This window comes from Lissotriton helveticus, chromosome 7 (genome assembly GCF_964261635.1).
Source record: "Lissotriton helveticus chromosome 7, aLisHel1.1, whole genome shotgun sequence".
NCBI lineage: Eukaryota > Metazoa > Chordata > Amphibia > Caudata > Salamandridae > Lissotriton > Lissotriton helveticus.
Window position 1 is genome coordinate 51,626,732 of NC_136068.1, and position 21,524 is coordinate 51,648,255.

General features: G+C 46.8%; 1 protein-coding gene across 1 annotated transcript; it reads left to right on the forward strand.

Annotated features, from left to right (window-relative positions):
- The first annotated feature begins 541 nt into the window (after nucleotides 1–541).
- On the forward strand, nucleotides 542–21,284 carry GABARAPL1 (GABA type A receptor associated protein like 1). The gene is made up of 4 exons (XM_078650392.1): nucleotides 542–708; nucleotides 10,540–10,618; nucleotides 15,768–15,886; nucleotides 18,418–21,284. Exons 1-4 carry the CDS (start codon nucleotides 619–621, stop codon nucleotides 18,481–18,483), a joined length of 354 nt encoding a protein of 117 aa, XP_078506518.1. The 5' UTR covers nucleotides 542–618; the 3' UTR covers nucleotides 18,484–21,284.
- Nucleotides 21,285–21,524: the final 240 nt, after the last annotated feature.

The window sequence follows — 21,524 nt, forward strand, 5'->3', positions numbered from 1 at the left end:
ACGTCACGCAGAAGAGAGGAGGCTCTCTTTGTGACGTCAGACAGGCGGCTCCTTGCTAGGCTCGGCGAGGGGCGTGTCTCGGCGTGACGTCACCTGCCTGCTGTTCCTGGCCGCTGCAGCCGGGATCAGCTGAGCCCGGCAGACGCGGATCTTTAAAGGGCCGGAGCAGCATTCTCTCCTCCGAAACAAAGCGCAGCATCTCCCCCGTGACGTCACTGCCCTGCTGAGCCTCCCCTTTCCAGCCGGGATCAGCTGAGCCCGGCAGACGCGGATCTTTAAAGGGCCGGCGCAGCATCTCTCCTCAGACACAAAGCGCAGCATCTCCCCGTGACGTCACTGCCCTGCTGAGCCTCCCCTTTCCAGCCGGGATCAGCTGAGCCTGGCAGACGCGGATCTTTAAAGGGCCGGCGCAGCATCTCTCCTCAGACACAAAGCGCAGCATCTCGCCCGTGACGTCACTGCCCTGCTGAGCCTCCCCTTTCCAGCCGGGATCAGCTGAGCCCGGCAGACGCGGATCTTTAAAGGGCCGGCGCAGCATCTCTCCCCGTCTCAGACACAAAGGGCCGCATCTCCCCCGTGCGAGCCCCGAGGCAGCCTCAGCCACACACAGCAGCCGCCATGAAGTTTCTGTACAAGGAAGATCACCCCTTCGAGTACAGGAAGAAAGAGGGAGAGAAGATCAGGAAGAAATACCCCGACAGGGTCCCTGTGAGTGGCGGCGACATGTCTCTGTTGTCTGTTCTGAATGTCACAAAGAAGCAATGTTTGCTGCGTCCTGGTGATGGCTTCAGGGGACCGGAGCGGCCTCTGTCGGGGAGGACGGGGCAGATGTCTGCCGGGGGCATCGGGCAGTTCATCCTGCCAGGGCAGTGAGATCGGGGCAGGAAGGCAGAGAGGGGGAGGTGGAGGAGAGAAGGTGGCCCTGCGTGTGTCGGGGGGCGCTCGATGCAGGTGCCGGGAGCGCAGCCCCTGGGCCTCGTGGGTACCTTTTCAGATAATATTCACCAGTCTTGGAAGACATCCGCAGATTTGATGTTACTTAACACAGGCGACCACATTCTGCGCAGTTATTGCTGCAGAAGAACAAGGGGTCCGCGGGGACAATAGGTGGGGGTGATGAAGGAAGAAAGAGCTGAGGAGCCAGGAAAAGAAGGGTCATAGAGGGAACCAGAAGGAAAGGAGGAGACAATGAAGGAAGGTGGATGGCGAGACGAGAGGGCCCTAGGAGAGAAAGCAGCAGCAGGTACCGAGAGAAGGCAGAGATGTTTAAGGATTTGGGGGGCCCTGGGCCAGATGTATTTCGGGGGCCCCTGTTCGGAACAGCTTTGCTTTTATGCTCCAGTCTCAGCTCTTTCATGCCCTCTTTGGTCATATTCTAAGTCTGCTTACATCTAATATCCAGGGATAGTGACGTGTGTTTTCAGTATTGTAACAGCAGCAGCTCACTAGTATTGTTGCAAATAATTTCTTCGGCACCCTCCCATTTCTCACATGTTAGGCTTTTGTATGGATCTAAAATAAACTTTTTACATAGATGTTGCATGAATCATCAACACATTTTGTCTGCAAAATGTCTGTGATAGACTCTCGCGCATTAAAAAATAAATGATTAAAAAAAACGCTGTTTACAACAATCTGTTTAAAAATTAAGTCAGTCAAGGTCATCAGGGAACGACTCTCTGCAGAACAGGGCTGGCTCTATCAGGGGGCCCCCTGAAAGGCTGGGGCCCGCGGCCAGAGCCCACTTTGCCCAATGCCTTAAAACGTCTCTGAGAGAAGGGACCCCGGGAGCCGAGGCCTGACCCCGGCAGAGATGTGCCTGACAGGGAGGGGAGGGGGAGAAGCAGGGAGTGCGGGACAGAGAGAGGAGGGTGAGAGGGTACTGGAGAGAGAGGGGGCGTCATTGTTGTGGTTACACAGGGACTCTTCACTCCTCAGGCTGGCGCTGGGTCAACAGCTGAGATCAGGCACTATTCAGCCGTCAGCCGGATAAATAGCCCCTTCCCTGGAAGGGGTCGTGGCCAGAGAGTGGGTCGTCTAGCGCCTGTGTGCGGCGTCAGTGCGCAGGGTGTGTGCCTCCGCTGCACGTGCACCGCACCTGTATAATTAGTTACGTCATTGTTTACACGAACAGCTGCCCTGATCTCCTGCCCCTCCCCCATCTCGTCACGTGATCCTGGCAGCTCTGTTGTTGCAGTGAAGCAGCCAGGGCTTCTGCGTGGGGGGTGCGCACACATAAACCTCTTAGGCTGAATGGGGACCGGGCCAATAGAGCTACGCCCTCCCCCAGGTGTACAAAGCCCCCACCTCACCCTCATCATTTTCCCTGAGACCAAGCAAAAGGCCCGCTTTGGATGGCTTGCGTGCAAAGCTAATTTTCGCCCTGTGCGGGCGATTTAGAGAGTGAGCGGGATTCGAACAGCCCCCGGCCGTCCTCCGCACACACCCACCGTGACTTATGACGGGCACCAAAGGGGTTAAATGTAAATGACACAGAGGGAAACAAAGGCCCACAGCTTGCCTTCTCTCCACAGGTACTTAAGAGAGGCATGTTTTTACCCTTGTTCTGTCCCTGTATATAAATGCGGACACAGTAAGACTGTCAGATGGGTTAGTCTGTCCCAGTATTTACACAAATAATTAAAAAAGCACTGTTTTATTTCTTTTATAGCGCTACGTCGTGAAGTCATGATGTCATTTGCATGTTGTCTTTCTTGGCCAGTCCCCCAACTTCTTTTTATAGAACTTGTGCCCTGCCTATGAGATCATGTTGCCCTTTACTTTTTCATGAATGCCAGGAGCGTTGGCGATAAGTCACTTGCGTAGCTTTCCAGAACACTACTGGCCTTTTAGAGAGACCGGCCTCTTTCAGGCCTTAACTCTTTCCGCGCTGATGACGGAACCGCTCCGTCATCAGCCGCGGTGGCGCTGTGCTGATGACGGAGCGGTTCCGTCATGGCCCGCTCGACGCGCCTGTGCGGCGCGTTCTATTGAGCGGGCGGGGCCATGACGGAACCGCTCCGTCATGAGCACAGCTCAACCGAGGCTGGTGACGGAGCGGTTCCGTCACCAACATGGGCGCGCCGCGCGGCCCCCTTAGCGCTGCGGCGGAATAGCCGCCGCAGCGAAGGTGTTAAAGGTCAGCCTAAATCCAGTCCCTTCGGCATATTTTGCTAATGTTTACCGGGTCTCCATGGGATATACGTCAGAACTGCAGCTGAGCCCCCTAGCCCTGCAACAGTCCTGCCCCCTCCCTGCACCTCCTGTGCTCAGCTGGTACTGCAGAAAGGAATCTATATTTCCATCCCGCGAGAGTGCGGGTCAGCAAGAATGACCACGCAGTGTCTTCCGTCTTCATCTGAGTGATTTGGTGCAAACCAGGCGGTGTTGTGAATGTACGGGAACCGGCCACTACAACGTGTCCGTTTCCACACATAACATTAACCACGCATGCATTACAACACATGCATGGTTAACAATAGCCTTTACCACGCATACCTTTACTATGAGATACGTATTAAAGGCATGTGTGGTAAAGGCTAAAATTTAAAAAAGAGGGGGCTTGGGGGGCGGGAAAAACGCACCTGATAAAGTACCGATGTGGAGGCAATCGACGTCATTAGAGGAAATGGAAAGACACTTCCGTTTCCTCTTTACGACGTGCAACGTCAAATAGGAAGATCATGGAGAAGAGACGACAGATGAGACGACATGGAGAGGTAAGGGGAATTTTAGATTTAAAAAAAACAGACGGGTTCGATTTTAGGGTTGAGGGAAGGGGAGGGATATTTGTAAGAAGGGTTTAGGGGTGCGGGAATAACCTTTACCAAGAGTATGCCCCTGCCATGCATGAATTTACAACGAAAATATGCGTGGCAAAGGAATATTTGTGGTAAAGGTTATGCATTGGAATGGCATTCACGTTGTAACGCATATGTGGTAAAGGCATGCATTGCAATGGAATGCGTTGTAACATCATACAACCGAATGTACAAGGCCCAGGGTGAGAGATAGCACTTCACCGCCAGTGACGAACGCTGGGAGACAGGGAGGGACATGCCTTCACCTCCAGTGACAGACTCTGGGAGACAGGGAGGGACAGGCCTTCACCTCCAGTGACAGACACCAGGGGACGAGGAGGAACAAGTCTTCACTTCCAGAGACAGACTCTCGGAGAAGAGGAGGGACAGGCCTTCTCCTCTAGTGACAGACTCTGAGAGACAAAGAGGGACAGGCCTTCCCCTCTAGTGCCAGGCATTGGGAGAGGAAGAGGAGGAGTGACAGGCATTTCCTGGTGTCGCGGGATGGAACAGATTTTCTCCAGTGGACGGCTTGAGGACGAATGTTTGAAGCCTTCACACCCAGTGCTTTTCATACTTATCTAATATATTAATCGATCTGTGTTTGTGTGTCCATCTACTGTGCGCTGAAGTCAGATAGGAATCTGCATTGGTGAGATGTCAGAGCACAGACCAGCATGCACCAGTGAGGAGCATAAAGTAAGGGCGTGCGGGGGGGGGTATTTGGACAGGGCAGTTGCCTAATTCGGCATACATCCCATGCCCGAAAGAATAGTTTCAGTCGCTGGGTGAGAGTCTCACACATAGGAGCAAAATCACTCGTGTCAGTTGCATTATGCCCTTTAAATAGGCGGGTCAGGACGTCGTAGTTCGCATTGTGACTAGGGTTTTGCAGTGCGAGGAGGTTTCCCTATGATGAAGCATGCCACCTTTGTGTGGGTGAGAGAAACCGTCCTTTAAAAGGGACGTTCCACCAGTACTAGGCCTTGTTGTATTGTAGACCCAGGAGTTCCTTTTTTGTGGTTAAATATGCCTACCGGGCCTCCTTTCATTGGAAAGGGGGGGTGCCAGCACTGCTCAGCAGAAACAACAGTTGATGGACAGAATGCAGAACAATGTCATACATTCACCCCAGTACAGAGATCTGGGCCTAAATCCATCTTTTTTTGCACTCCACACCACCCCAGTTCAGACACGGCCATATGCAAATCAGCCTTGACCCTGTGCCTCATGGGAACAGTCCAGCCCGAACTGCCAAGCCATGTCTTCCCTGGACCGGAATCAAGCATCCAAGGACCGGTTTCTGGCTATCAGCCGTCATCAGCCAGGAAAGCTTGACTCCAGTGGTTTGGAGAGCCTGGGACTCACGTCTGAGCATACCCAGCCCACTCGAGGCAGAGCTGCACCCCTCTTAATGGCAGAGTACCAGTACTGCTCATCAGCCAATCGGTGCTCTGGGATAGGGATACTGCACTTTTATATTTCCACTTCAAGCACTGTTTGTAAGTCTTCCTTCCTGAAACACAGCCTCACTGATCTGGTATAAGGCTCATTCCTTGATGCACTGTCTCTCTCAGGTGCAGTTTTCATGCCGAGGAATGCAGTTTCACTCACTTGTTGTGAGCCACAGGTACAGTAGCGCAGTCTCCCTTCTTGAGGTTCCCTTTCAGATGCCTTTTTCTAGCTGTAGTGTAGACACAACCTTTGTCCAAGGTGATGGCTCTCACAGCAGATAGAGGTCAAATCAAACTCAAATATGCCACATATGGCATATTTGAGTTTGATTTGACTTCTCTTCTTTTGTTTATTTGGATTTAACCGGGGACTGAGAGAGTGTCCTTGAATCTCCCTACCTCTCCCATTGTTGTTTTGTCTCACAGCAGATAGTCACAATACTAGTACAACAGAGGCCTATCCCAAATATGAGCAGAATCAATTGTGAAGCCTCTGCATCTGGCTGTCATCAGCCACCCTAAAGTAGCAGTCAAAGGTAGACAAAAAGACAGGCCATGTCTCAAAACTTTCCTACCTTTAACTACAGAGTCTGGTGACTCACGTCTTCTCCCCTGCCATCCACACAATGGCACTGATCAGGAAAATCCGATCAGCAATCCCTTGATAAAACTTTCTCATAGAATTCCTAAAGGTGCCCTTCCTCACACCAGGGTCTTGGTCTCAACCCTTGTGCTTCAGACATACAAGCAATACTGCATGATAGAAGCTCTGTTCATGCTCCAACTTGTGCCATACCAAACAATGTTTGCATTGTCAGCATTCCGTCCATCATTTGTTTGCTGTAACACTTTTCGCCCTAATTGAGATGGGTGTGCCCAGACGTGGGTCTCTTGCTCACTGTGCCACTGGATTCGAGCTAGCCTGGCTGAAGAAGGGTGACATACCCTGAAACTGGTCCCAGGATGCTTGTTTCCAGTCCAGGGAGGACCTGGCCTGCCAGTTCGGTCTGGACTGTTCCCAAGAGGCACAGGGTCAAGACTGATTTGCATATGGCTGGGTCCAAACTGGGGTGGCGTAGTGGGCAAAGGAACAATGGATTTAACCCAGATCTTTTGACTGGGGGAGAATGTTTGCATTGTCAGCATTCCGTCCATCATTTCTGTGCTGTAATACTAAAGAAGGGGTCATCAAAAATGGAGCCCACTGGGCCCAGCATACATACATTCCAGAGACTTACTGCTATGTACAGACCACACATACACAATGCACTCTCGCACACTGCATGTCAGCACAGGGGTCAGGTTGCCACATTGAAGTGACATTTTTACCTGAGTGTGGCCAGTAGGCCACGCTCCTTTCTGACTCATTAAAAAGGTCTGGTCAAGACTATTGCATTGCATCGATGGGTGTGTTGCCACCACCGCCTCACGTTAATGACCCAGGACATGGGCAGTAGTCCCAAGTCGAAAAGGAGGGGATGCTACATGTGTCACTTCGGAACCATTTCTTGTTCTTTGCATCGCCACTGGCAGGCCAAGGCCACTGCATGCCCACTAGATTAGCATGTCAGCTGGGCCTGTAAAGGTCAGGAACCCAGTTTCACTTGCAGCTGGCTCACTCAGCACAGGGACAAATGCCTGTATACCATGCAGTGGGCATTCCCATCCTCACTCAGCTTGGAGTACAGCACTGGGACAAACACAGTGAGGTTAATTGAACATCTGGCATGGGGGGGGACACAGAGGAAAAGAGTCGCCATCAACATAATCATGATATTTTATCCAGACGTTACCAGAAATACAAGTAAGACGGAGACCAAAGTCACCGGCCTTGGACCCAGCCTGCAAGTTGGCAACAGGGAAGGCAGCGATCAAAGTCTGCAGATATGGTGGTCACAGAGGAGATGGGGTGGATGAGTAAAGACAACCTGCCATGATTGTTCAAACATAGTGAACGTTATGTGCAGGAAGAGACGGGTACAGTGTTTGCTGGGTCTTACGGGAAACATCCTTTACAACGCAACTTTTACCACGCAGTGCCTTTACGACGCAACTTTTACAACGCAAACAATTACAACGTGTTGCGCTGGGGGGCACTCTAGGATAGGGAATAGATTTAATTTACTATCCAACACCTTCCCTAGTGTCCACGGGGACTGGAGTTGGAATAGTAAATTAAACTGTTCACTATCCAGCACCCCAAAGCGCTATGCGTTGTAATGGTATGCGATGTAAAAACCGCGTTGTAAAAGCATGCGTGGTAAAAGCATGCGTTGTAACGTCATACATCCGGGTCTTACTGATGCTGGCACCCCAAAACCAGTTCCAGGATCCTTGTTTCTGGTCAAGAGAAGACCTGGCTCGGCAGTTCGGGCTGGGCTGTTCCCATGAGGAGCAGGGTCAAGACTGATTTGCATATGGTCATGTCTAAACTGGAATGGCGTGGTGTGCAAAAAAATGATGGATTTTACCTAGGTCTGTGACTGGGGGTGAATGTTTGATTTGTTCAGCGTTCCGTCCATCAGCAGTTCTTTTTGTATCTAATGATGCCGGCCTACAGTGTATGCTTCTGGAAGCGTCAAAAGAGTTCCTGGAGGGAGGCCAGGACTTCTGCAGGATTTCTGGGGTAGAGAAGACGAGTCAATCCATCAAGAATAGCGCGTCCTAAGTTGCAGCAGGAGGCTAGTGCTTTACTCAAAAGCGCACGTCTGCAAGGCCGGACTGGCCATTTGTCCCAAGGGCATTTCCCTGCTGGCTAGTGCCATTGGAGGTCTGTTTTTGAGGGTCAGGGACCTCAAACGTTGTCGTTCTTTCCAGCTCCCCAGGGTTTACAGCAGCAGTTATAGCAGGTGTATAAGAGGAGCAAGAAAGGGAGAGTGCTGGGGTGGAAGAGAGAGTCAGAGACACAGAGATAGCGACAGCAGGTGAGCGAAAGAGAGAGAATAAGCATCATTATAAAGAGAGGAAAGGAGTAGGGCTGGTTTGGACATCTTTGGGATGCTTTTGGATTTTAGTCTGCTCTGCACCACTGGGCTCTCCCCACCCTTCACCTGACACCATCTCTCTAATGAAAAGAACATGTACCAGGTGCTTGCGGGGGGATCCTGTTGGCGGCTTCCATCACCTCCACTTGCATGAGTGCATTCACCCCTGGGCCAGGGAATCAGGATTTTGTTACTTATCCTGGGAAAGCCTGTAAGAAAAATCCAGCCCTGACATCAACCGGAAAACTTTACGAATCCCATTCCCCACAACCCTCTTGCTACTGCAATGAACCGGAAGTGTTATTGAGCCAGTGATAGCAGGTCATCCGCATCTGCTTTCACTTTGCAAAACAGCAGCCAGGCAACACCTTCCGAATTTTATCACAGAGATATGAAGGCATATGGTGTCGGTAACCAGGTCAGATATTGAAGACTTTTTACAAGAAACAAGACAGTGGTCGACCGTACCCAAAGGCCCTTCTGTAGACTGGTCGGTCTGAGACAATCCTTTAACTCCTTGCATGTGGGGCTGATTCGGAGAGAGGGCGCACACAGCGCCCCCGTGCTCATGATGAGTTCAGCTCGTCATGAGCCACGGTGGTCACGGTGGCCACGGTGGTCGTGTGCTCATGACGAGCTGATCTCGTCATGATCACACCCGTTCCTGTAGAACGCTCGAACAGCAGGGGATTCAGCCCAGCATGCGAGCGTTCCAACGGTCATGACGAGCACCATGGCTCATGACGAGCTGAGCTCGTCATGAGCGTCGAAGGTGTTAAGCCTAAAACTGACCAATCCTGATCTTCACATCTAAGGAGGCTCTGGATTTAAGAGGAATGAGTCAAGAAGCCGAGCGACCAAATCAAGAGGGTGCATGTAGATATTGTAACACATCTCTGAATGTGATGAGCCAGGGGGTGCTTGACTAGAAAGTGACATTCAACTGGACAAAGAAGGAGTTAACTTGACAGCCCCCCTCCCTCGTCTGAAAACAAAAATGATAGTCAGTTCAATACGGGACAACCAAATACCGCTCGCGGGTGAGGGTCAAATGACCAGTATGGCCAGTGGACAGACCAGACTCTGTTCCACCTGTTGTCCATACAAATGCCTGGGCTGGATCCAGTACAACCATGCACCCGCCCCCATCAATTTCATTTTATATAGTAGACAAATCAAAGTGGGATGGAAATCCTCAGGTCCAACTGATCTAGAACAAGCTTTCTATGTAGCAAGGTCAGAATCCCAGGTATCAAGGTGAGTGATACTTCACCTGTCCTTAAAAAGGACTAATTATCACCTGCTAGTGTCAGATCAGTAGCATCACTCAAGCGTTTTGTTGCTTTTCGAAGACATGAATAGGGTGATCCTGAACACTGACTAATCCTATGCGAGGTGGTAAGTCATTTTATGAGCCAACGTTTGTAGCGTTGGAGGTGAAAGAGAAGAGGCACCAGTTTCACCCACAGTGGGTGTCACCAATTTTGTTAGGTATGCCTAATGTGTTGAAGGAAATATTCCTCACAGTAAAATATTCAGTATAGGTATTTAGCTGGTTTGGAAGATTAAATAATTTTATTTATTTTATTACTTGAAAATATTTTCAAGCGCAACCAATATCCAAAGGCTTCTGAGTTTATCAAAAATCAACAAAATTCAGATTAAAACAGTTAAAGTAAGATTGAATTCCAATCTCTTTGAAACAAATAGTTTGTAGGTTTTCACTGAATTACCAGAGGGTGTGAGGCATGCACAGGCCTCTAAACAAAGTGCATTACCACTATGTAGCAATCCAGTCAACCTTTGTGTTTTAATTAGCATGTAAACGTCCTACGGTGTGCTAATTTAAGTTAAAGCTGTTTGTTGGCTAAACCTTTGCTTGCTGTGGCTGCAGTATAAGTGTGGCAGTTAGTATGTCACACAAAAAACTGTCATCATTGTTGTTTCTAAAAAAAGTATAAGTAAGATATTATTATTGCTTTAATCTACAATATTGTTAGTGTCCTTAATCCATATCAAATGTTCCTTTGTTGCTTTCATAATATTGTCATGAATATATTTCTCAAAATCATAGCAATTTGTATTTTTATTAGACATAATATCTCTGTTTAGCATTGTATTAATGTATATTATTGTTAACCATATTGCTCCTATTATTACTGTTAAGCATTATATTAATTGATGTTGATGTGTGTTTCTATTACAGTACGTAATACATCTTGATCACGGTTGCCTTTGATCTGACATATTTGTCTTACGACTAATTCTGACAAATACTGTTGCCTTTCTTACCCTTCGTAGGTCATCGTAGAGAAGGCCCCCAAGGCCAGGGTTCCAGACCTGGACAAGAGGAAGTACCTGGTGCCCTCTGACCTCACAGGTAGGTTTCCTGTATGTTGCTTCCGCTATTTGTGGCCAATCATAGACAGGCTGCACTTCTACACAGGCAGCATCATAGAAACACCTTCAGTAACAAGCTCAGTGACCAGGGCTTTGTCTTGGAGGGACAACTCAGACTAGTGTTAGGCGTTGGGTACGCAGTGGTAGATTTTGGAGTGGGTCGGCATATGGCATGGGGGCAATGGTAGTGTTATAGATGCGGTGGTGCAGGGCCTTGGGTAGGTGGTGTTAGTTACTGGGTGGACTAGTGTAAGTTCTTAAAGAATTAGTGTTTTTGGGAAACAAGAGTTTGTTCGTCATCTGGACACGTGTTGGTTTTCCAGGATAGGAGTTGAGGCTTGGATGCATCAGTGTTGTCGTTTTGGCAATATCCGCTGTTGAGTTGTAGGGCTCCATGTTAGTTCTTGGAGGGACTAGTGTTTTATCTTGGGCTAGACTGCTGTCATATGTTTTTGTGCAGTTAGGCATTGTTGTGTCTGGTATGGGCAGTGCTTAGTACAGAAAGAAAAGAGTATCTTGTAGGGCAGTGTTAGGTATTTGCATTGGATGAGTGTTACGTCTTGGGTTTCAATGTTTTGTTTTTTTTCAACACATTTTTTTGAGTTTTTTATACATGACAAATCATGCATGGCTCGTATAAAATACAAATGGCAGCTAGACATACAAAGTAATAGTCGTAAATATCTATGACAGCGCCAGTGTTTGAACAACAACAAAAATAGTTCGTACCTATTAATTCTGAATGATACAGATTCCTAATGTCCAAAAATAATAAAAAAAGGTAATTGTCGAATCTCGTTTACACGTGGAGATCCAGGTGCAAGAAAACGCGTGATTATTTATCTACACAATAAAATATTTACATATAAATTTGGAAATTGAAACTTCCCCCTCCCCCCCCCCCAGTTCCTGGCCCACTATTATATAGCGAAGCATAAGATGTATTGATATTCACTTAAGTAAAACAAAGAGATATAAAACATATGCATTTATTCCTCCCTAGACAATAAAAGGCATAGAGAAGTATAGTGTTATACTGATTCAGTCCTGTTGACTGATGGGGATGTGGGAGATATGGGTGAAGAGGGCCTATTCGGAGGAGTGAAAATATCTATGGCTTTAAATGTTTCTAGCATTTGGTCCCACTCCATAGAGATAGGAATCTAACGCAGGCCTCGAAATTCTTCTTGCCTAATAATTGCACTTTCTGTAGTACCCCACCGGACCATTTTGGTTTGCCAAGAAAGTGGTGTGGGGAGAGAAGCAGACTTCCACCTCATTGTGATGGCTCGTTTCGCTATGAGTATAGCCAAAGCAGCAAATCTATACTGAACCTTCTATCGCTTGGGGCATTTATGTAGACCCAGCAGACAACTGTCTGCCACTGACTAAACATCCATACCAGTGACTTCCTGCACTCTGTAGCTGAACGTGTGCCAGTATACTTGTAGTCGGTTTCAATGTTAGTGCCTGCAGGGACCAGTGCTTTGTTTTGGGCTTACCTGCTGTTATATCTGTGGGATGGGTGGACAATGTAAGGTCTTATAGGACCAGTGTTAGATATTTGCGTTTGGAAAAGTGTTAGGTGGTAGTGGCATAATTTGTGGAATAATGTTTTGTTTTGACTAAACTGCTGCTACGTCCTAGTGATGGGTGGACAATGTTTGATTGTGAGTGGCCAGAGCGAGGCGTTTTGGTTGGAATAGTGTTAGTTCTTGGGTGGCCAGCATTAGATATTTGGATGGACCAATGTCTTGCTCTTGGCTAGACTGCACCTATATCTACGGAATAGGGGAGCAACGTTAGGTCATGCGTGGTTGGTGTTAGGGTTTGTGGTTGGAGTAATCTTATGTCTTGGTTGACCAGAGTTAGGTGTTTGGAGTAGTATTGGGCTTGGTTGCTGCTGGCTGGACTGGACTTGTATCTTTAGAGTAGGGGAGCAACATTAAGTCAGGCATGGTTGGTGTTAGGTTTTGTGGTTGGAGTAATCTCATATCTTGGTTGACCAGAGTTAGGTGTTTGGAATAGTATTGGGCTTGGGTGGCCAGTGTGTTGCTGCTGACTGGACTGCACTTGTATCTACGGAATAGGGGAGCAACGTTAGGTCATGCGTGATTGGTGTTAGGTTTTGTGGTTGGAGTAATCTTATGTCTTGGTTGACAAGAGTTAGGTGTTTTGTTTGAAGTAGTATTGGGCTTGGGTGGCCAGTGTGTTGCTGCTGGCTGGACTGCACTTGTATCTTTGGAGTGGGTAACAAAGTTAGGTCTTGCGGAGCCAGTGTTAAGTATCAGTTTGGACAGTATCAGGCTATGGGTGGCAAAACGTGTGACAAGGCAGTAGCAGCCAGGGTGCATGGGCAGAACGTGGCTCTCTCATAAACATGTACCGACAGCTGTGAGCCTGGGCAGAAGTTACGTGGTAGGGGGTATGGTGATGCGGTGAGACTGAACCGAGCTGATGGGTCAAGAAAAGAGCTCTAGATCTTAATCATTGCTTGGACCTGGGTCACACTAATTGTAACTTCTGAGTCTTCTAATGAGTAAGGCACATTAGCCTGGGTGTGTCCAGTTGAAAAACTGGAATTTGAATACATAGGCTCATTAATTACCAGCTCATTAGGCAGATTCGAAAGTATTTAACTGGACAGCGCCACCCATAAATACACAGTATCTCAGAATATCATATACAGTAGCATGATGTGACCTAGATATCTTGCCCTAAATTTTCTTTACTAAAATATCATCCCACTCAGTGTAGATTTTCTAATCTTACCTTCTACTACCTCCAATGGGGCAATATTTTTGTCGAATATATTTACCTTATGGCAATAATATTGTGATACCACACCAACAAGTATGCAGAGAGATAAACAGTTAAATGTATATATATATATATATTAAGCAGACACATGTAACCACAAATAAATAGGCACAAGCAAAAACAGAAAACTAGACAGAAAGGAGGATGGGTTGGTGGATGGTTGGAGAGCTCTAGCTAAATAGGTAATTAAACAGAAATATTAGGCAAGTGGCTTCGTAGCCATGCCAGAAGTATAATAACAGATTAATATGTAACAGAAAGACTAACCCACACATAAATAAAGAAATAACCTAATATTAGAACACAGAAAAGAAGACACACTCAAAGAAATAGAGCAACGGTTACACAGAATTGCAGAGGTAAGAGGACGTAGAAAGGTAGCTGGATACATTCAAATTTAACTAAATACATAAATAGAGGAAAGGGACAGGCGCATATTTGTAGATACAGCAATAAGGATAAGGACACAGAGGGTATATGATAGATATATGGATGGATAGACCGATAGATAGCTAGATAGATAGATAGATAGCAACCTTTCTAATTAATGTTCTTTAACCCCTTGGGCGCGGCTGCGATTCTGCGCATGTGTGGCACTTCTGAATAGTGGGCGGGTTCATGACAGCCCCCAGCCGTCATCAGCACACGAGCACTGTGATGCATGACGGCCGGGGGCCGTCATCAGCATGGAGGGGGTTAAGCAGCTCGTTTTACAACCCCCCAGTGAATGGACATTTTCGGATGTGTCCTATTGGTACGTATGTTGCATTGCAAAATGAAAAGCAGGTTGATAAAAGTCGGTGCACAATTGGCACCCACTTTTTACAACTGCTTTTCGGGGATCACACATTGTAGGCCTGATGTATCAAGGTCTTTTGCAACCGCAAAGGGTTCCATTTGCAAAATCGGGCCCTTTGGAAATGCAGTAAGGCCTTTTGGTATACACCATACCGAATTGCAATTTGTGTTTGCCAGTACATGCAGGTGTGTTTAGGGCACCCCTTCCAAATACCGATTCTGAATGAAATGTATTACTAATTGACTGAAATCCGGTTGATAAGCATGTATAAATCACAGACTACACAAAGGTAGCGGTAACCCATTTGCAAACTGAAAACAGTCTAAAAGAAACCAATATCTCTTTGTGAATGTTGACCAAACCTTTTTGAGAGTAGGCCCCCATCCCTGTGATTGTTATGAATCGTGGTGGGTCACAATTTGCAAACTACCTCATTAACATTCATCCTGTGGGTCGAATTGCGACCCAAATCATTTCAGTATTCTACGAACTGACCTACTACCTCATAGTGCGGTTTGCAATATACCACATTAGTCACAAAAATACTGGTTTCAAATTGCAATCCATATTTTGTGACCAATAGTTCTTTGTACAGATGGCCCTAAGTTCCTAAGTAAATACGTAGACCAAAAGACAATGTGAATAGATGATGTTTCGTGATACAGTAAAAGATAAATGACTGAATCGTGAGCTTCAGTTTCTTGCCATTGTTGAACATGAATATCCTTCTTAGGGGCCGATTCCCATGTCGGACGGCCCTGAGTCCTTCCAACATCGGTCCGGAGCAGTAACCCACCGACCTGCAGGGTACGGTCGCATTCGTATACCTGTCAATGCAAGCAAGCTTTCCGTTCGGAAAGCATGCTTGCATTGCTGAGAACAGGGGTGCAGTTCATCCCTGCACCCTGTGGCCGGCACCCCATGGTGCCTGCCACCGGGTGCAAGGATCAACGGTTGGCCCCAGGCCGCCATTCGGTGGACTCACACCCATGTGGGCCCTGCTGGGGGCCCCCAGAGACAGCTTCCGACTGCCTTTTCATGCCGGACAGACCGGCACGAAAAGGCAGTGAAAAGCTGCTATCGTACTCCCTCGATCGGAAAGAGGCGACCAGGGGAGTACTGGAGGATATCTCCGAGCCCATCTGGAAATCCGAGTCGGATCCCATTCCGACCGAGACCATCGGAATGGCTCGGTCGGAATGGAATCCGGCCGGCAATGACTGAGATCGGAATCGGCCCCTTAATGGTAGAAGACTGTAAGTCAGAAAAAGCAATGTTAATGCCATCGGAAGTAAACTGATTCTTGAGTAGTGCCTTTGTTCTTTAAGAGCAAGCTGCACCATTTATTTGATAGACGTTAAAGATGGCGAGAGTCATCGATGTTTCGGCTTTGAGACGGAAACTCCTGTATGTTCCAGAAGAGTTAGTACTTCTTACAGCAACAGCAACAAGTGTTTCGATACATGTGCTTGATGTTTTCAACCCTTTCTTCTTCCTTCTTTTCACACAGTCGGACAGTTCTACTTCCTGATCAGAAAGCGTATACACCTGCGGCCGGAGGACGCCCTGTTTTTCTTCGTGAATAACACCATTCCCCCGACCAGTGCCACCATGGGGCAGTTATATGAGGTAAGAACCTCCCACAGTCTTTCTGGCAGTTAGCATAATCTCTATTCACAACAGTTTGTTTTCCTTATAAAAATGTTTAGTTTTTTAATAGATTTCTTTGCCTTGTAGAGTTTTGGAAAAGTACTCTTTGATAACCTAGAAATAAAAAAAATCTGATAGGAAAGCTTTGCAATTATGTATACAAAAATGCCATATGTAAATATGATGGACACATATGAATAGGTGTTTTTGGGTCTAGCTTGACAGCCCATTTGATGATGGCCTCATCGTCGGGATACAAGACAAAGCACAAAGCACTAGATTGGATCATCTCGTTCCTCGCCGGAAGAACCCAGAGAGTCCGTCTCCCCCCTTTCAGATCAGAGGCCACCGAAGTCTTATGCGGCGTCCCACAAGGATCATCGCTCAGCCCCACCCTCTTCAACGTCTACATGAGTCCCCTCGCATCCATAGCACGCCAACACAACCTCAACATCATCTCCTACGCAGACGACACCCAGCTGATCCTCTCCCTCACCAAAGACGCAACCCCCGCCAAAACCAACCTACACGAAGGGATGAAGGACGTAGCCGAGTGGATGAAGAACAGCCGCCTGAAACTGAACTCTGACAAGACGGAAGTCCTCATCCTAGGATCATCCCTCTCTGACTGGGACGACTCATGGTGGCCCCCGGCCCTAGGCAACGCATCCAAACCAACAGACCATGCTCGCAACTTGGGATTCATCCTTGACTCCTCCCTCTCAATGACCAGACAAATCAACGCCGTCTCATCATCATGTTTTAACATCCTACGCATGCTCCGAAAGATCTTCCGCTGGATCCCCACCTAAACAAGGAAGACGGTCACCCAAGCACTCGTCACCAGCCGTCTGGACTACGGAAACACCCTCTATGCCGGAACAACAACCAAACTGCAGAAAAGACTTCAACGCATTCAAAACGCCTCCGCTCGACTCATCCTAGACTTACCTCGCCACAACCACATATCTGGTCACCTAAGAGACCTGCACTGGCTCCCCGTCAACAAGAGAATCACGTTCCGCCTCCTCACCCACGCACACAAAGCCCTCCACGACCTAGGACCCAAATACCTCAACACTCGCCTGACCTTTTACACTCCCTCCCACCAATTGCGATCGTCCGACCAAGCCCTCGCCGCGATTCCACGCATCCGAAGAGCCACCATGGGAGGAAGATCCTTCTCCTACTTGGCGGCCAAGACCTGGAACTCCCTCCTCACCCACCTCCGTCTTACACAGAACCACGTCTCCTTCAGAAAACAACTCAAAACCTGGCTGTTCGATCAGTAACGAACCCATCTCCCTTAAGCGCCTTGAGACCCTCTGGGTGAGTAGCGCGCTATATAAATTCCTAACTTGACTTAACTTGACTTGACTTGACTTGCCTCATGTTTCCAATTTACAGGAGAGAGGTCTTTGTGCCAGCACTTACAGCCATTGCCTTGTTTGGGTCAGCCTCATTTAGCCATTTCTTTGAGACTGTTAGCCACATCTTGAATCACCCCAGAAGAGTAAACATCTCTTACCTAACACTGTGGGATGCTTTGTGTATCATTGTGAGCATTCTAGGAAGTGCTTTTATTGGCGTGAATGAGGGACTGGTTTAAACCCAAAAAAGTTAACTGAATCATACATTTTTTGTCTCTTTCAATGTTTTCTCTTCTACATGATGTCTATAGAGATATAAAACTTTTCTTATGTTTTTACATCAGCAGGCATTGTTAACATGCTTTTGTTATCACAGTGACATAGACTTAAATGTACAAACACATGGTAACACTGACATTCGCAAGTGCGGTTGCTCGGTTTAGTATATATATATTCAAGCCACACCTGTTGACTTTGCCAATGCTATTGAGCATTGTGAAAACATTAGTAATCATTAATCAGTTATGAAAACTATTGAGTGTTTTTGGGGAATGTTTTTTTTTTATCTTATTATGGCATGACATTTTAATCGATTTCAAATAACAAATACAACAATTCTGCCTTTGTGATTGCTAATTTTTATTTTTCAATGAAGTCATGGTTTCCCTTTCTAAATTTTCAAATTTGGTGTGTGCACATGCAGGTGCGTGTGTATGTGTGTGTGTGTGTGTGTGTGTGTGTGTGTGTGTGCGTGTGTGTGTGTGTATGTCAGTCTCGCATCTTGGGCACGCAACCCAACTTCATTAGGATTAATGGTTTTTATGCTTTTTACAAACGTTGGGGCAGTTTCTTTGAGTATACATGGACCAAGTACTCCATGGTACTAAAACGTTTTGGCTGTCAATCATGTTAGAAATAGGACACCCGTTGGCGGATTACTGTATTGCTTGGGGGTGCTCGTGTTTATAACCATATTGAAGGTGCATTGGATCATAATTGCATTTGTGTTGGCACTAGTTGGTTTAATTGTGTGGGGACACTGGTCTGCATTGTTGAGGTGGCCTACTTTGAAGCGGAACTGTTCCATATTTTTTGGATCACCTCACCCAGCCATTTTTCCTTTATTTTCTGTATTTCCAGGATAACCACGAGGAAGACTGTTTCCTGTATGTGGCCTATAGTGATGAGAGTGTGTACGGAAAATGAGACCAAACCCCAGCACACCCGATGGACCATTTAAGAAGACATCTGAAAGACTGAGAGTGGGTGGGAGAAGAGGAGATGGGATGGGGAGGTGTATACAAGGGTTGGCAAGGAGACCACTGGACACCAAGCCCATCCTTGCAAATGTGGACATTGTCATTGCTAACTTCAGTGAAGCGACGTTGACATTCATAGCTTTGGTAGAGATCCATCCCTGACCTTTACCCTTAGCCAGCTGAGCTGATAGAGAAGGCCTATCAGCTGCACACCTCATCACATTCTCTGAAGATTGCCTGCAATCACAGTACATGTTGCATCAATGTTCACTTTGAAAGGCATCACTCACCGGTTGGTACCTTTTTATTAAGACACAGCATCACAGATGGTGTACCAGTATGCTGATAAGCACACTCAATGATACAGGAATGTACAGGGGGTAAGGTTCAGCTGTCCATTCACATCACTTCACCACCCCACCTCGTGTATCAGATTCCGTCCAGGCAGTGCACGCAGAAGCTCGTGGCAAGACCCCTGCCACAGTTGTATAATCTTTAAGGTTCTATAGCCCATTTCCTGTACTGGTGCTGTCTCCCCCAACAGAAATATCAAATTGTATTTAGTTCTTTATCTAGTGTAAAGCAACTAGGTCCATCAGTGTGCTGTTAATTAGCTGAATTCTTTAGAGGACTTGCCAGCATTCTGCAGGAATAAAACATGGGTTGTCGAGGTTGTGCCTATTGGCTCTGACCCCCGACTGATTTCTTCACCACAGTCATGCCCAAATATTCAGAACACAATCAAAGATTATGCAATACACCAAAATTAAAACAAACACCAAAAATTTGAAATGGGAACCAAAGTTATTATTTCTAAATCAGATCTTGTTTCCCTCTTTTGGTCAGGGTTAGGTATCGCTGATTATTCGTCCCCACCGGTCATCACTGGTCACCACCGGCTGTAACTAGGCAGACTTCATACATGATTTGTCAGCTACAGCTTCTTGATGCACTAACTAGATCAGAAAGTGATTCTAATAATTATTTATGTAATGTGTTTTAGGTAGTCAAACGGCACATGCATTTTTGGTCTCACTTTGAGCACGATTGGGCATTTACTTAAATGCAGCCTGAGCTTTTATATGTAGCTTTATGCCTCGTTCAGATGTTTGCAAGCTGAACATGTTGATGATAATCTGTTGCATTTGTGCACGTGTCTATTGCGCATTTCTATGTTATGCATTTTCCTGCTATATAGTGTTGATCTGGAATAGTCCAACTAACTTCTTGAAAATCACTGGGTCCCATTTGCTACAAACTGTTTTTCTTTTTACGGAGTTTAACAACGTTGGAAGTTCATAAAGAAGGAAGTTTTACACTTTTAAAAGATTTACTCACACATGGATAAGAACATACTGGGGAGGGACATGGCTGTTGTAGGGTCGCAGCAACCCAAACGTTTGCCAAGACCTCCACAGGTACACGTGAGTATTGACAGCCTTCTTCCTGATTGTTTCGCTCCTTTGAAAAAGTTAAAGAGGTGTGAATAGGAACTGAACATCCCAATATTGGTGGTGGTGTGAGGGGAAGTGGTTTCACTGTGTCACAGAAGAATGCATGGAAACTTGCAACTATTGCAGGCTTCCAGGTGTACCCCAGGAAAACTTTGTGAATTCTAAAAAATTCAGGAACCTATAGGCATGTAAAGTTGTGCCGAATTCCAACTCCAAATTCATTGTTTTGGCTTAGGTAAGAAACCTTTTCCTTACATTATGTGCTTTCATTGAAAGACCTCTGAATGAGAAGTTTCATGTTCCATTATTTTAATCAGTTACATTTCTCCTATCAGCTTTCCAGGGGTGATATGTTGCGATAGTCTGCAATTGGTGGTGCCTATGTCCGAAGCCTTACTAAGGGAAACTCTTTAATGGACTGACCAATCACAGGAGCCAGTTTATGTGGTGCATTTCTCTTTCTTGCAGTGCCCCCCCCAGTACAGGCTCCACCCACTACTCTATATACCTTTACCTGCCTAATGGAGTTATTTCAAAGGTTGATGGTACAGTGACCAATGAGCAACTGCCATGGTGGGTACCAGAAAGCCATTATATTGTTTATGAAAGATGTCAAACGAGTGTCCGTGGTTTCCACTGTCCAATCTCAGTTCTTCTGTAGGATGCCCGACAGCCCTTTCATTCTCTGAATTTGGCTGTACGTGGGATTAAAGAAAAACTGGGACTCGGAGGCCAAGCTAGCCTTACTGTAAAATTGACCACGTTCAGGAACAAGCAGATTGGGTCTGCTTGCGACCCGGCCTACCTTCCATCTACCAAAATGATCCACCGTTTAGGAGAAATATGTGGTAAGCCATTGGGCGTCTGTGACATTCCAAAGACGTTTACCATCAAATGAGCCAATTAATTGTTGGGAAATTCTTTTTAGAGCCCAACCAAAGTAGTGGCTGTTCCCTTATAAGGACCAATCCCACTTGACGCACCCTCGGTCATTCTTGGCTCAACAGTGGCACCAGGTACAGCTCGAAAGAGAAGCACAGTCGAACACTTTGAGGGGCAATAAGGTCTAATACAGGAGTCGATATTTATCATGACGGGTTATCAAGCCCCAAGATATGACTCATGCCTCTCACCCATCCATCACTGACCATGTCCCAATGAGTGGTGAAGCTTGAGGGAAACTCCACAGAAGGAACGGGAGTAAAGGGAAATAGAAAATGGGGGACTAGTCTCCCCTGTCGGATCATGCCGGTGCCATGTGTCCACCCTTTTGGCTGCCCTATGTGTTCTCATTGGAGGTATGACGTTTCAACGCATGCTTTTACAACGCATGCCATTACGACGCAGGTTTTACCATGCAAGTCGTTACAACGACTTGCGTTGGGGGGCGCTGGATAGTAAATAGTTTAATTTACTATTCCAACTCCATTCCCCGTGGATAGTAGGGAAGGTGTTGGATAGTAATTAAACTATTCCCTATCCTAGAGCGCCCCCCAGCGCAATGCTTTGTAATAACTTGCATTGTAAAAGTTGC